Here is a 16,636-nt window from a genome sequence, read left to right as displayed (position 1 = left end):
CAAAAGGATATTCAGTCCACAAACCTGCCAAAATTACCACTGAAGAATGACTGAACTCATATTTTTTTCCTTCCTGAAATAGTCTAGTCTATAACCATGAGCTAAAATGACTTAACACCTTTTACTCATAACTTATGAGTTATGCGAGGGAAATCTACCCCTTTTTGTACAATGAATGCTTAGTGATCTCAACAAGCTGGAAAAACATGCTGGCCAATCAGTGCAATCTCTTCTAGAGACAGATCTACATTAGAGGTAAAATTATGATCAGAAGGTTACTTAGAAAATGTGAAAGCAGATGTTTAACAATCAATGGCATCAGACTACTGTACCAGCTTTCAGTAAAATAGAGGGGATAAGATAGGGGACAGATGTGCTTCAAAGGCTGTTATTCCGTCCCCTAAATGTGATGGAGACATTCTGCCAAACGCATTTTGTTATCTCCTCTTGTTCATGGGAAGACTCAGTGATATAAATCAACTTTGAAATTCTTCTCTGCTATTTACTATGAATACTCACTGCTGATTAATGTCTATCTTACAGAATTGCTAAAAGGGTTAAAAGACATACTGTCTAAGAAAGTATCTGGCATAGACTCTAGTACATAAGCAGAAAGACACCTATGTTTATTATTATTCTCAATACCAATTTCTTCCGTTTCCTTACTTTTTCTTTAAAGAATATTTCAATTCATTCTTATAATTATAAACCAGTCTCCCTAAGGTTATACAAAGTCACCTAGATTGCATTTTCGGGTATGCCAGAAATTAACGACTCATACACATTTTATCTCTTGGGTTTAGTTTTATATACAACTGATTCCATTCCTTACTATTATTTTTAATATTTTTAAAAGCTGCCATTCACTGAGCATCTATCAAGTGATAGATACTTAAATCTCTCAGCAATAATTTTTCCATAAGGCAAGTATTATCATCCCCATCTTAAAGATAAAGAAGTAAGGCTCCAAGAGTTTACACTGCTTGCCCCATGTCAAACAGCCTGTTGATGGTGTAGCCAGGATCGGAACCCCCATTTAGCTAGCTGTAACTCTGAGCTCTATCATACTGCCCAACTGTCTCAACTCTTATATTTTGCTTCTTTATAATTTTATTTTCAAAGGCTAACAACTACAATTTGGGGGTACCTGGTCAGCAACCTCACATAAACTGGAATTCTCTGGAAGTTGAGAATGCAATTCAAAGGGCTGATTAAATTAGTAGTCTAAAACAAAATAACCCTTCAGAGACTAGTGGGACAAGATAAACACAAAATAAGAGTAACTTATTAGTTAGGAATAAATTGGAGGACAATAAAAAACCTCAAGTTGAAATAATTCATTATTATAGATTGTTTAGCTTCAAAATTAAGACAAACGGTGGTTGGAGGGGGGGGCTTAGAAAATACTCACTAGCCTTGAATTCTGACAAATTTAAGTCCAGGGGTCCTAACAGGTCAGGATCTACTGGTAGTTCTTGCTTTACCTGGTAGGTCTCCAAGTTGGCTGATCTGTCCGTGGGTTTGCCAGAACTTCCAGTAAAGAAAGAGAAAAGCAGTATAGTGACAACCCATAAGCCTCATCAGCAGAACTTTAACACTGGCATTGTCACTATCTCATTCCTACCCCTCAAATAATTTGTAAGCTTTGAGAAAACAGGCTCTCCTCCCCAAACACACACAAAAATGGGTTACATCTCTCCTTTCATGGATGTAAAAATTTTGAAGGTTTAGCCACAAGAAGGGAGAGCAATGCCCCACAGTACTTAATTCCTAAAACAGGAAAAAATCAAGTCCCTTGTCCAGAACTCTTCTATCAAAAAAGGTTGCAGAAGTTCCTTATTCTTGTATTCTGTAAGTTCCTTATTCTGAAGAACCTGAAGGTAAAATATCATGAGCTAGAATAAGCCCACAGAAAATATGATTAGCATGCATGACTAGAACGCTAAGGAGTTTCCTGGCTGCTGCATATTACAAATAATGTAGCTCCATCAGGAATATTTCATGTAATACTATATGAACTCAATTACTTCAATAAGTTTAGTTAAAACAAAACCCTGTAGTTCCAGGGTCACAGGTGAGATTTTTATTCCATAAATATGAAATTAAAAAGACTGATTACTATTTTACTCTGTATAATTATTGCAGACTAGAAATTAATAGCAATACCCATTAATATATTGTATTCACTAAATTTCTTTAACTATAAATTATTACATAGTTAAAATTTCAGAACTTCAAAAGAATCTTATGAATTTTCTAGCCAGAAAGAAATTACACCTATTTTCAAACACTTCCATATCAAGATTTTCAGTTGGCAAATTTCATCTTTTATTAAAACATAATAAATGAGAAACTAATAATAGTGATTGATTCCAGGTAGGAGAATCTAGTATGTGAGGCAGGTGTAGGCAAGAAACTCTGGAATTTTAAATTATGTGCATTTATTACCTATTCAATGTAATCAATTTTAACTACAAGCTAAAAGTGCTCAGAATACATAGCACTTCTTCAGGCTTATTATAAGCTTTCCTCATACTTCTCCTAGAAAAAGACTACCAAAGAGATATTAAAATAAATTCAGCAAAACAAGTTGCAAAAGTGAAATCCTTGTAGGATTTTTAAAAGAAAAGAAATATAAAAAATCTAACCCCACACTACTTCCAGATTCACTGAGTCTGAAATGTATTATCAAAGTGTCCCTATGTGCAACACAAATTACTTTCTACTAAAGTAGTATGTGAAATCCTAAACTCTGGAACTTAAGCTAAAAGACCAAAACATATAATGATTAGTATTCCATCTTAAGACAGTGGGCCATTTCAGATAACATGAGTGAAGACAGCATTCCATGAAACACCCAGGCCAATTATTTCCCAATGTGGGTTATAAGTAATTCTCCCCCATGGAAGGCTTTGAAAAGTCCTTATAAAAATTCACTCTAGAAGACTATTTCTTTCTACTTCAAACATTGGCCATTACATACACAAGAAAGAGAGAGAGAGAGAGAGAGAGTGTGTGTGTGTGTGTGTGTGTGTGTAAGGACATATCAAGGAAGTTTTTAGACGAATTAACTTGGGGGTGAATAAGCAACTAAAAACCAGCCCTGACAAAATTTTTGCCTGAAAAAAAATACTATCTTGTAACTGTTCTATTACCACTAACAAGCCAAAAATCCATCCTTTATGTGAAATACACAGACTGATTTAACTTGTCTTAAAAACAGTGAGTCTGATTTCAATTCCTGACCAGGAAAGCTGTCTGATCCACTATTATGTAACTCTATCCAAACTCTAATGTAAGAGTTACATATCCATTAAGAGTTAGTTAAAAAAAAAAAAAAGTAAAACACACACACGTGTTAGCTGTAGTTCCTTAATTACCTTGCCAAAATTATGAAACCCAGCATATTCTTAAACAAACAACAACAAAACCTCTCCTATCCAAACCAGAAATAGTGACACTCCGCATGCTCCATAAAACTTTTAAAATAAAGAGTATTCCTTTTGGCTAACTTCTGATCATTATGTGAACTGTACATTTTAAAAAAGTAATCAAATTGCCAATTTTTGAAGAATTACATATTTTACATAAATCTGGCAAAAACTTTATTAGTCTTTTAATTTAGCTTAATGTTTTATTCATTTTAAAGCCATTTATTTGCCCTCTGAAAGACCCACAGTCTTTTCCCTGAAGGCTAATCAGCAAGTTCTTTTCCCCTCTGTGCCAACATAGAATCTCCAGAACAGTTTCTACTAGCTGCAGCAAAGCAACAATTCTACAGTGCATCTGATTTACTATCTGGTTAGGTACATACTGAAATCTTGATTTCAGGAACATCTTAGTCAGCTTACGCACATGAATGAAAAGAAAATTGACACTCTGGCATGTCAATGCCAACAACCAAGTCACTTTACTTCAAAAGGAAACAGACTTTAGCAGCTAATAATTCACACAAATGAAGAAAAGTATCCAAGATAAAAGTACCTCAACTAAGTTTGAAATTACACACACCGTGAAAAGGAGATTCAGAATAAATATTTTAAAATACACAATGAGACTAAATTAAGTTTGGCCAAACAGATTTAATTCAGCCCTAATGGTATGAACAAATCAGTACATCTTGAAAACGCTTACTTACTTCTAGCAATTAAATCCTTACTATGCCAGGATTTCAATCTAGTGTCACTGTTTTCTCAAAAAATTTTGTGACACAACATATAGTGAAAGGAGACGAGTATTATTTGAATGGAACACAGGAAAACCCTGATATGCAAATGTGAAAGGAAATGATGAAACTACAAATATTTTTAATTTACAAAAAAATGGTAAATGTATCAAAGAATCATTAAAACATATTTGCCAATAATGTTACACAAGACCTCTAACTGGCTTGAAACATCACATTCTTTCAAGCAACATATAGCAAACTGCTTTCTCAAGGACTATCTGTAACAGTGACTAGTGAAAACCCTTTGAACTATTTTTCAGATTATCATCTCTCTTTTCCATTTAAGTATTTTCGTCAAGTACAACACTGAAACAGTTTTTAAGGAAATGTATAATTTTTAAAAGCCATTTAATCTCAATTCCCTTAATCAAAGGAGGTGTGACAACCAACGCATGTAAAATTAACCTTAATCCTCCAACGAAAACACGCAAAATGTCTCCTAACAATTCCCCTCCTCCTTAAAACAACAACCGTACACATAAATATGGTACTGACCTCCACCCCCACTGAGAGCAGCTAATTAATAAAGAGAATAGTTACGTTTGGAGACCAAGGTGCAACACCCTACCTCATAAACCTCCCAAAATAACCACATCATCAAACTAGAACTGAACATTATTTTTCCTAAACCAAGAATCCAACCCCCGGGAGCCTCAGCCCTTAGACAATGGTGGTTACCAGATAGAGCTGCACAGTTGGGTCCAAATGACACATTTCACTAGGCCTTGGACACAGCACACACTCACACTCTCCCAAGGGGCCAGTTGGAAGGAAGGGGCGTTCAAACCCCACTAGGAGACGGAGGGTGGCACGGTGGCGTAAGGGTTCGCTAGGGGAGGACAGGCGAGAGGGGTGGTCGATAGAGCGGAAGGGTAACTGCACCGCACGCGAGGGAGGGGGCTGGAAATGGCCGATGGATTCTATATTTATTTATTTAAAGGTCTTGATTTAACGGGTCCTTCCCAGGGGTTCTGTAACGAAAGCCAAACTGCGCAGCAAACACTGTGGGGTTGGGAGAGTAGTCGCTGCTCCCCCTACCCCGTGACTAGGGAGGGGGGTGGGGGAAACAAGTTCCCCGGCCAACACCACAGACCACTCGGATTCCCCCCCTTCCCCCTCCTCCACAGGAAGGGGGAGGCTAACAGAGAAAAGGGGGAAAACAAGTTCCCCAGCCAGCCCCATCGCCCGATCACTCCCAGTTGTTCCCCCCACCTTCTGTTAGGAAGGGGTAGGCTAAACCGTGGAAGGCAGTAGAAAAGGGGGAAATCCCACCCTCTGCCTCCCCCCACCCTAGCCACCAACAGACTCCTGCGGGGTCCGTGAGCCAGGCGAGAAGCCAAAGGATGGGTGGGGGTAGAGGGTGCCGAGCCCCCGCAACCAAACAAAGCGCGGCCTGAGCGAGAGCCCGGGCGAGTGGGGAAGCCGCGGCTTTTCCTGCCAGCCGGGGCCCGGGCCGGGCTGACACTGCGGCACCGGCGGACCCGCCTCCGCTCAGCCTCCGTCTCCCACCCCCGGGGCGCACAGGCCACCCCCGGGGCGCACAGGCCTCCCCCGCCCGCCCCGGTCTCCCTCCCCGCGGGTCCCGGCCGGCCGGCGCCCGAGCCGGCGGGCGGCGGGGAGGGAGCGCGGCCTTACCCCGCTCGCCGGCGTTGTTCCGCTCCTGGGGCAGCGGCGGAGGCGGCGGTGGCGGCGGCGGAGGCTGCTGCTGCTGCGGCGGCGGCGGAGGCTGCTGCTGCGGCTGCTGCTGGGGCGGCTGCGGCGGCGGCTGCTGCGGGGGCTGCTGCTGCTGTTGCTGCACCGGGCGCGGCCGCGACACTCGCCTGGGTCTCCGGTTGGCGGCTCGGACGGAGTTCATTTGCCGGGCTGAGGTGGCGGCGTTGGCGGAGGGACACACACACACGCACACGCACGGCGAGCTCCGGGGCAGGAGAAGGGGGTGGGGAGGGGGAGGAAGGAAAGGGGGCGAGGGGAAGGGGAGATGGGAAGGGCGGAGGGGGCGAGCGAGACCCTGAGTCCAAGAGAAAGGCCCGCGGAGACAGAGACCGAGCGAGGCCGGGCGGGCGGGCCTGACGCACGGGGAAGGCCGAGGCCGCCGGGCGGGGCGGCCGCGAGGGACGGAGACAGAAAGACGGGCAGAGCGAGAGAAAGAAAGAAAGGGCGTCCGCCCGCCTGGGGATCCCGAGGCGAAGCGCGGCGTCGGCGGGTGAGGAGACAGACTCCGGTCCCGCCGACTCCCGAGCGGCGTCTCCGGCGGCGGGGGGAGTGGGCGGGCGGGCGAGGAAGGGAGAAGGAGGAGAAGAGAGGGAGAGAAGGGAGGGAGGGAGCAGGGGGCGCCCGGCTCTTTTTTTTCCTCTTCCTCCCCCCACACCCCCTGAAAGAGATTTCTGTGAGGAATTTTTTCTCTCTTTCTTCGGCCTCCTCTCTCTCCTCCCCCCCCTTCTCTCCTCGGCGAAGGGGAAATGAGTGTGAAGGGAGGAGATAGAGGGAAAAAGAGGCGTCGTCGTTCCTCCTCCTTAAAGGAACCTTTCCTCCTCCTCCTCCTCCTCAGCCCCGTCGCCGCTGCTTCTGCTGCTGCTCCGTGGCAGGAGGAGCCATTGACACCGCCGGAGCCTCCACTCGCCCAGTGGGTCCCTCCCCGCCGCGGGGCTGGCCAGGGGCGCGGGGGAGGGCCGCGGGGCGGCGGGGGGAGGGGTGAATGGGCGGGGAAGCAGATGGGCGGGGATTCCAGCCAAGCAGCCAATGGAGAGCTCCCATACAACCTTCAGGCCAATGGGGTCTCCGCTCTTATGGCGGAGTCCCTTCCTTCAACGCCCTGTTTCCTCTCTCGGGTTTCCTCCCTCCCTCGCCGAGGAGGGGGAAGGAGGGATGGGGGAGTGTGGTGGGGCGGGTGATAATGGGGAGGTATCAGGGCATATAATAGAGCGGGGGGTGGGCGAAGAGAGCGCTAGTGCGTAGCGACGATTCTAGGAGAGGAGGTGCTCGGAGGGAAGGGCGGGGGCTGCTGATGTAATGGGGAGAAGTGATTAATCCTTTGGTTCGCCTTTTCAGTCCTTCCCCCCCACCACCACCACCTTCACCCGATTTTTTAAGCAGGAAAAAAAGTGGAGCCAGGGAGCCGATCCTTGGTAACTCGCGTTTTCTGTGGTAGGTAGGTTCAAAGTGTGAGCTGTAGGGAGCGCTAGAGATTCTGTGCCCTTTAGCCCAGCTGAGGGTATTTGCAAACCTTGGAGATCCAATTCACTGAGCTTTCAGCTTGTAACCAAAGTTTGGAGTACTTTCCTAATCGTAGCCTAAGAAGAGTCACCTAAGTCTCGAAAAGGTTTTGGTAAATAGGCAATAGACCTTTGGTCAATTTCTTTTTTGGAAACGTGGTCTATATTAATGTTCAGGAAAATACTATGTGAGAAAAGGAGGGAAGTAAATGTGCTGAGGTTATGATTGTTTATGTGATTTAAGAAAAAAATTTTTTTTTAGATCCCACAAACTCAAAGGAAAAGGAAAAACCCCAGGAGGAATTATCTTTTGTATCTGTATCTGGTCCCCTCAGCATAATCTGTCCCCAAGGAAAACGCGTTTTTATTCCCTAGCTTTTGTTGTGAAGACGGAAAAAGTACCCTTTCTCAATTCGCTTCGCTCTCCCTTTTGTTTATCATTTTATGGATGTGGTAAAACTGGCAGTTTACCTGATTCTCTGGTTTTCAGACCTTTGGGTGATTTCTGTCTTGAGTTTGATCAATTGCTGCTAGGTTTGAGATAGATAATTAAGCGGTTTACAAAGTATGATAAAGGCTGAGAGGCAGAAAAGTGTGTACTTGGGGAAAGAGGGGAGTGAAGGGCAAGGACAGATAAATCGTTATTGTGCAGGGTGTTTGAATCCCTGATTTGATTATGTGACTCTAGGCAAATTACCTTTCTAGATAATGAGGGTTCCTCACCTTTTAATAACTTATTTTGGATGACATAATCCTCTTTTCAATTTTTAAAAATTCTGTAGTTCTGAGATGATCTCTTTGGTCCTGAAAATGTTGAAACTTAGATCTAAGTTTCCTTCTCCAAAAATTATTTGAGGAAGGGGTTTGTTAGAAAACAACTGAAGAACTCCAGATTTTTATGGTTGTTAGCTAGGTGCCAATGGGTAAAATTTTAGATTTGGTTCAGATAAATATAAGGGGAGGGGGAGGAAAATTACTTGCTATTATACATATAGGTGGGTCCATAATTCTGATTTTTCTGAAAATTTACTTTTTTATTCAACAAGCACTTATTGGTTCCTTCTGTTCCATCTGCATTACTATGTAAGGTGCTATGGGAAATACCAAATAAAAGGCAAAAACCTTGGGCATAAAGCTTTTGTAATTTGGCATGGCAGAGGTGAAGATTTACTTATATTAATTCAGATGTACAAAAAAAATATAGCTTGTTTATTTTCTGTAATGTTTAACCTTCTCGAGTCCGCACATTCTCTCTCTCTTTTTTAACATAGATGTTGAATCTTTGAGATTTACCCACCTCCCTCTCGTTCCAAGATATGTATGAGGGTTGAGGGTTGCCGTATAAGGTGAATAGATTTCATATCTTTGGTATCCTAGATTTTATTATGACAGTTCTCTGGCATGTGGCAGTAAGATGCCTTGTTCTAACAAAACCAGTATATTATGATCATGATTTTCTGATAGGTGGAAGTAAAGTGTCTCGAGAAAGGAAGTGTCTTTTTCTAATTTACACAGTGACTGGTGGGTTGGTAGCAGCCCTGAGGGCTGGGTAGACTTACATGGCATCAGCAAAGCCCCACTTGCCACCTCTTGTGTTATCCACACAAGGAATGGAGTGGCTGCTATGGTCTGAAAGCAGGACTGATAGCCCCAGAGGCAAAACTGGTCATTTCTGTTTCTTTGAGATATCATGCCGGTTCCTTTACTGAAGTACATACATGAGCCATTGGCTGTATGTACTGCAGCCTTAGTACTGACTGACCCCTGATCTCTGCAGGTCCATTGATTCTCACAGTGCCATTCTCTCTCCTCATGGAGACATACGGGAACTTCCCGATTCCCCGAACACCACGTGTAGGCTTTGATGAGCCAGGAGCCTTGCTTTGGGCTTATCTATTGAGCCATCTCCCTGCGCCAATGTTGCATTATTCTCCCTACGTCATATTGAACATGTCATTAAGCTGAAAGCTGAGTTTCTAGAGGACTCAGCCTCCCATAGGCATGCTCAGGGAAGCGAACCACTATCCCCTGTTTCCTTGGATTTCCCCAAATCTATGTGAACTGTATACCTCCAATTGTAGTTTCCACCCTAAGAAGGGGTGGAAGGTAAGCACGCTGGGTCTGATTACCTCTTCCTTGTATCCCTTTTTTCTTTCCATCATCCCTCAGGGCTATAGGAGATGAATTTTTCTCCTTCTTGTATGTCAGGAGCTTTCCTTATGTACCATATCCTGTTCATTCTTGTGATGGCATCTGCTCTGCTCCCTTTCTTGGAGCCATGATGGCTGATGGAGTGCAAGAGAGAAACTAGTTTAACAATAATGGAACACCTATTGGGAGATAACAGAAAGTATTATCCTATCCCCATATCTGTCGTTCCTACATATTTTAGTCTACCTCATGGGATTAAATGTTCGAATCTTCTTTGTGCAAAAGTGTTCAAAGCCATCTTAAAATTGTGGAACTTGGGAGTTGTTAGAATGGGCCTTGGAGATCATTTAATTTTTATTCCTGTATTTGACAGACTGGGAAACTAAAGTTCAAAGAGGTAAGGTGACAAAACCAAATCCCATAACTGCAAAGTTACTGTCTGTCAGTACAGTGCCCATTCCATTCACAGGTATTTATAGGCTCAATTCTTCCATAAAAACCCCAAGTATTCCAGATAGTGTTATCCATTGCCAGGTCCACCTGTGTTAGTAAATAATCCCGTCAATTAGCTATTATAGAAATTATGTATGACAGAAAACAGGAGAAAAATGTGAAGGGGGTTTTTATTTGGGATGGGAGTCTCCCAGAATGAGTGCAGTAGACACTTAGCATAATTTCAGAGGACTAAATTCCCTCCAGGTTTGCTCTCTCTTCAAGAACATTTGTGTTTGTTTTTCTCAACTAATTACTGGTGCTTAACAGGTTAGTGTACTTAAAATTATTTCTTTATAAAACCTATCACAATAGCAGTAAGAAAAAAAAATAAGCCCTTGAATCATTTTAATACCTGGCAGGTGATATTTGCTGTGATTTTTATTTTTTTATTTTTATTTATTTATGTATGTATTTATTTTTTTATTTTATTAACATATAATGTATTATTTGTTTTAGGGGTACAGGTCTGTGATTCATCAGTCTTACACAATTCACAGCGCTCACCATAGCACATACCCTCCCCTACTGTGATTTTTAAATGGCAATTTTTACCATGTCAGAGATTCAGCCTCCCTTTCCTCTGTCATGCCATCATCTAGTCCCAAGCCATCAGTACTCAGTCAGTTACATAAGACACCTCAGAGCTGCTCACTCCTTTTATGTCATTTAGGAAATTAGTTTGATCTGAATATGGTTTTCCTGAAGGAATAACCAGCTGTTTAAAATATCCTTGTTAGAGTATGAATGACTTATCTCACTAAGCTGCAGAAATTCATTCTTTAGTACATGCTCAGATAATATTTTATCAGTTAGGCAGTGAAAATTAACTTGGAGCTAAGGATTTAAACTTAATGTATATGGGGGAAAACCTGGTAAGCACGCAGTCCAATGATACTTGTAATAGAGGTTATCTTTAAAGAGTTATAGATTTGAACTTTAATACCCTTCCCTGTGGAATATAATAGAGACATAGCACTCTTAAAAAATTAATTATGTGCAAGATTTAGGATGGGCTGTGATAGGCAGTTGTAAATCTTTATTTTTGCTTTTTAAAAGCAGAATCCAATTTCCAAGCATTGAGAGAAGATGAGGCCAAATGATGGAAGTGTGTTATATTATGGAAGAACTGGTAGGTGACCACCGTGTGGGCAGATGTCAGAGCGGAAGACCAACCGGGAGCTCTGCCACTTACTAGCTGTCTAGCTTTGGGCAAATTACTTAGCCTCCTGTGCTTTAGTTCCTGCATCTGTAAAATGAGGGTGATAATAGTCCTTCCTTCACGGGATTGTTGTGAGGACTGAGTAAATCAATACCTATAGTACGCTTGGTGCGTAGTGGGGGCTCAGTAAACTGTCAGCCACTGTGGCTGTTGCCATTGGTGCTGGTGTTCTTTCAGGCCTTACTCGATGATTTTCAAAACTACACAGACACGGGACGCCTGGGTAGCACAGTCGGTTAAGCATCTGACTCTTGGTTTCCGCTCAGGTCATGATCTTGGGGTCGTGAGATGGAGCCCCTCTTCGGGCTCTGTGCTTAGCAAGGAGTCTGCTTGAGATTCTTCTTCTCCATCTGCCCCTCCACCTCTCCACCCTCTCGAAAATAAACAAATAAATAAAATCTTAAAAAAAAAAAACTACACAGACATTATATGTAGGGAAGCAGGTAAGGCTCTTGTTATAAGGAAATGTGCCTAAAAAATGAATACTACTAGATATTTTTTTTACAAGGTACATTGGAGACAACACCAAAGGGAAGAGTCAGTGAAGATCAGGCATGAGTTGGTGGGAGACCTCCCTGCAGGATTTCTCCACTCAGGCAGTATTTGAACTGAGCATCTTATGGCAGATGCAGAATGCTCTGGCATTTTTTCACTATGGGAGCCTCTCAAGTGAAAGTCTAAGGATCAGTCAGGAAACGAATGCATAGGCCTAGCAAGAAAAAGAAAGGAGACAGCAGTTGGAGGTTTATCTGTGTCCGTGGAAGAGTTGGCTGTGTTTAAGTAACAGGTTAAAATTTAAAAACTTGCTTGGGCCTCCTTGGAAGGAATTGGAATGATAGAAAGACATGGAACAGGAGCAGAGAAAGAAGTGGCAGAAATTAATACACGAAGTAGTCTAAGTTACTCAAGGACTGGAGAATCTGAAAGCTGGAGGAAGTGGGGTTTAGGGGAGGAGCATAGGTCAGAGGACATATTAGACCCCTCTGTGATCCTGAGATAATCACTTTGGGAAGCATCAGTAGAAACTTCAGATTCAGGAATCTGTGGAGAGTGATAAGCCAGCTAAGATACGTTTCAGGAAAGCGGATCTTGCTAGCAAAGTTAATAGACCTAAAGAGCTCTAGAGCAGGAAACAGTGGGTCATAGAGCAACTGGGTCATAAAGTTTAAAGAGTCTTGGGCCTGGAGTGGACAAATGCAAAGAAGACCAGCTGCAAGCCTATAAGCATGGACTACAAGGTCACCTATTATAAATGTGGGGTGCTGTGTTCACACATGGGGAAGGAAGCTATGTCACTTGATAGAGGCCAGGCTCCTCCGTTTGACATGTCTTTCAGGCTAGGAACACCAGACTCAAAAAAGAAATGGAAATAGAAGTGTTCAGAACATTAGAAGAGAAAGAGGAAGATTTGGGTGTGATCCAGACATTAAAGATGCTGCCACTGAAAACCTCCTCATGTCTCTTGGCACCTAATTGGACTCTATGTCCCTTCTTGAAAGAATCTCTGGCAAGGATGAGGATTAGTCTTAGACCAAACTTGCCCCGATAGCTTCACATGTGCTCAGTTGGATGGAGGGTCCGTAGGAAAAAAGGAGGTTTTTTTGAGGAAAAGGAGGAAGGTGTTGTATAGGAAGTCAACTATGTCATTAAAAGCAACTACATTCTATGTCAGAATTAACCTCTTGTTTGGAAGTTTATCGCAACTGAATTTAAATTCACATGTAGCAGTTGGAAAACTGACATGTTCTAACAGGCATCCCTGCAAGGTGGAAACCAAAAAGCTGTTCTCTCTTCAGCCTTTGTTGCCTGTGCGTTATTCCCCTTCCCCCAGGTAACAGTCTGCTGCAGTCTCTGATGGGCAGCAGCAACGAGGGGCTGTCTGTTCACGGGGTCCTAGGAACATCATCTTCTTTGCAAACTGCTCTCACTGCAAAAGTCACATTTGCTTCTACATTTGTAGGACTCGAGAGATTTGGGTGGGTTACTGCCTTCTGAAGGTGCTACCCCTTCAGGAAGAAGGCTCAGGGTACAGTGGCTGCTGAAGGAACCCACGCCCCAAGGCACTTGAAGGAGAATCTTCTGACAGGGACTGAGAGGCTCAGAAAACCAGGGAGAAGAGTAACTGGACTTTTTAAAGTCTTTGGAGTTCAATTTGCGGTAGAAAGAGGAATTCATTTGGGACTTGAATTTCTCTCTTCCTGTTGTTGTCATCACTCCATTTTTAATCATTCTGTGTCGTTTTATTTGGACTTTTGAAAGTAATCTTCTTTGTTGACCAGTTTCGGACAGTGTGACTATGTATGACTTCAAATGGGAAATGCAGTAGGGAGTGAATATTTGGCCGAGGGTGCAGTGTGGCCTTGAAGTTAAATTGATTAATGATCTGTTATGACCCATTACAGAAACCCTTAGGGGGACCAGTTTACCTGTGCATCTCAGTGGTCCCAGGAAGTTATAGCGAGGAGCAGTGGTAATGACCAGGGGAGCTGCTGATCTCTCTTAGTTGGACAATCTTGGCTGAACAAACATTTGCTTATTAAGCCCAGTTGTTAAAGAGAAAATAAACAATGGGGTGGTGGTGGGGGGGGGGTTGTTCAGCTTTTCTGCCAGAGCTCACAAAGGAGGAAACTTCCACTCCAACCTTTGCCTCTGTTTACCCTCTTGTTAGAGCCTCCCCACATGGAAGAAGTGACTTGTCTGGTCAGAGACTCTGGGGACACTAGAGGGAAGGATCATGACATTGAAAGACACTTTCCTTTCTTATGAGCCCTAGTGCTGCTTTTTTATTTCCTACCCGGAGGAGTAGTAGGCTGCTTTGCACCTATTGTCTCCAGGGGAGTGAGGGTAGGGAGGTAGGGATGGGCTATCTCTGGTAAGGAGGCCTCATTGTCCCCCTCTCCCCTTCCTGTTCTCAACTCCATGGGTCTGGCAGGCCAACGTCATCCTAGCACCTGATCAGGTAGGTGGACTTGTGCTCAGCTATTCACACCTCTCTCTCAAAGTCTTGTTCTTATCCTCACTCCTACTCCTTTCTTCTGGCATTCTTGAGGGGGTCACAGGATTTAGATTTGGGGTTGGAAAAGCAAGAGGCCTCACTTAGACCTCCTGGCCTGTGCCAGCCTTGATCCAAGCTTTAAGTTTGGGCATTTGCCTGCTGACCCAGAAAATGACCCTGGGGTTCTCATTGGGGCATGGACACAGGTGTGCATGTTCCCTCGAGTAAGTTGATCAGTAGAAGAGGTGGGGCTGCTAGCATTTGAATTTGGAATTCTACCCCCAATTTTTAACACAGTTTTGGGGGACAGATGGTTATTTTCTACATCTTAAAGCCATGAAATGTATCTTGCAAGATGTTGCCTAGTTCAGAAATTCCCAAAAGAAAAATGAAAAGAACAAGAACTTCAGAAAAGTTAGAACTGTTTTTGTGACACAGAAACTGGAAAAAAACACAAGACCGTGTAAATATATTTTGAGCAAGATTTTGTAGTTATAATTTACCTCTATGCTTGGTGAGTAACTATTGCTGTTCAAGTTATAAATGAAAAATGTGAAATGAAAGACAATTCCGAATAAGTGGAAATATGCCAGTGAGGAAAGCAAGCATCCTGTCTTACCCCTGTTCCAGCCCCAGAGCCAGTAATGGTGAACCCGAATAAGTGGAAATATTGTTATATTCAATGCATGTAATAAATTCTTTACTTTAACCATAAAGAACTATACATTTTATATTAATAGACAATGAATTTCTCTCTGCCCTCAGCTATTGAAACAGTATTGGTTTGAAAGGGTGCCAGATGACTCCTTTCCCCAGGGCCCCCTATGACTCTCTGAGCCTTTCGGATCTAAGCCTTTCACTCTATCATTTATCTAATGTTGCTTTGTTTGTGCCACCTACTACACAGCCCTCAGATTCCATGGGTCCTTTAGAAAAGACGTGCTATTGCAAGGAGAGGTGGGGGTGGAGAGGACTAGGGTAAAAATTGAAAAGATAAGGAGACTCACTCCACACCTATTACAACAGCCAAAATCCCGGAAGCTGACCACACCAAATGCTGGTGAGGTGAGGAACAACAGGAACTCTTATATTATTGCTGGTGGGAGTGCAAAATGGTGCAGTAACTTCAGAAAACAGTTTGGTGGTTTCTTTTCTTTTTCTTTTTTTAAGATTTTATTTATTTGAGAGAAGGAGAGAGAGAGAGCATGAGGGGGGGAGGGTCAGAGGGAGAAGCAGGCCCCCCACAGTTTGGTGGTTTTTTTACAAAATGAAACATACTCTTGGGACCCCTGGGTGGCTCAGTCGGTTAAGCGTCTGCCTTTGGCTCAGGTCATGATCCCAGGGTTCTGGGATCTAGTCCTGCGTCGGGCTCCTTGCTCGGCAAGGAGCCTGCTTCTCCCTCTGCCTGCCCCTCCCCCTGCTTGTGCTCTCTCTTTCTGACAAATAAATAAATAAAATCTTTAAAAAACAAACAAAACGTACTCTTACCATAAGATGCAGTAATCACACTTGTTGATATTTACCCAAAGGAGTTGAAAACTTATGTCTACAGAAAAACCTGCACACAGATGTTTATAATAGCTTTATTCATAATGGCCAAAACTTGGAAGCAACCAAATGTCTTTCAGTAGGTGAATGGATAAATGAACTGTGGTACATCAAGACAATGGAATATTATTCAGCACTAAAGAGAAATGAGCTATCAAGCCATGAAAAGACATAAAGGAACCAGAAATGCATATTACTAAGTGAAAGAAGCCAATCTGGAAAGGCTACATATTATATGAGTCCAACTATATGGCATTCAGGAAATGGCAAAACTATGGAGACCGTGCTGATCAATGGTTGCCAGGGGTTAGGGAGGAGGGCGGGTGTGACAGGCAGAGTACAGAGGATTTTTTGGACAATAAAACTCTGGGTGATACTATAATGGTGGATTCATCAATTTGTCTAAACCTGTAGAATGTACACCAAGAGTGAACCCTAATGTAAACTATGGACTTTGGGTGATTATAACATGTCATTCATTATAGGTTCATCAATTTTAACAAATGTACCACCACGCTGGGGGTGGTACACTTCAGGTCAAAAACCTGGGGGAGGTTATGCATGTGTATGGCAGGGGGTATATGGGAAATACCCTACTTTCTGCTCAATTTTCCTGTGAACCTAAAACTGCTCTAAAGAAATAAAGTCTATTAAAATCACACACAAACTTTTTTTTTTTAAATCAGTTTTCTGTTTTACTTTCCAAAACACTGTATTGCCAAACAGACTGCCCACACATATGATGGACGTTCACTCCCTAAACGCTACTTTAGAGGGAGAAGGGTAAT

General features: G+C 43.0%; 1 protein-coding gene and 1 non-coding gene across 2 annotated transcripts in view; one reads left to right on the top strand and one right to left on the bottom strand.

Moving 5' to 3' along the window:
* The window catches only part of FBXO11 (F-box protein 11), an 86,818-nt gene extending 79,948 nt beyond the window's left edge, over nucleotides 1-6,870 (bottom strand). The window contains exon 1 of the mRNA XM_036121638.2: nucleotides 5,864-6,870. Within this exon, the coding sequence (XP_035977531.1) occupies nucleotides 5,864-6,083 (220 nt within the window). The 5' untranslated portion in view covers nucleotides 6,084-6,870. The remainder of the gene's footprint in view (nucleotides 1-5,863) is intronic.
* An 8,017-nt stretch (nucleotides 6,871-14,887) lies between these two features.
* LOC118554295 (small nucleolar RNA SNORD22) lies at nucleotides 14,888-14,968 on the top strand. The gene has a single exon (XR_004926418.1). It is a non-coding gene; the product is annotated as a small nucleolar RNA SNORD22 (small nucleolar RNA).
* Nucleotides 14,969-16,636: the final 1,668 nt, after the last annotated feature.

Source organism: Halichoerus grypus, chromosome 10, assembly GCF_964656455.1.
Source record: "Halichoerus grypus chromosome 10, mHalGry1.hap1.1, whole genome shotgun sequence".
Classification (NCBI taxonomy): Eukaryota; Metazoa; Chordata; class Mammalia; order Carnivora; family Phocidae; genus Halichoerus; species Halichoerus grypus.
This window is presented reverse-complemented; position numbering and strand designations above follow the sequence as displayed.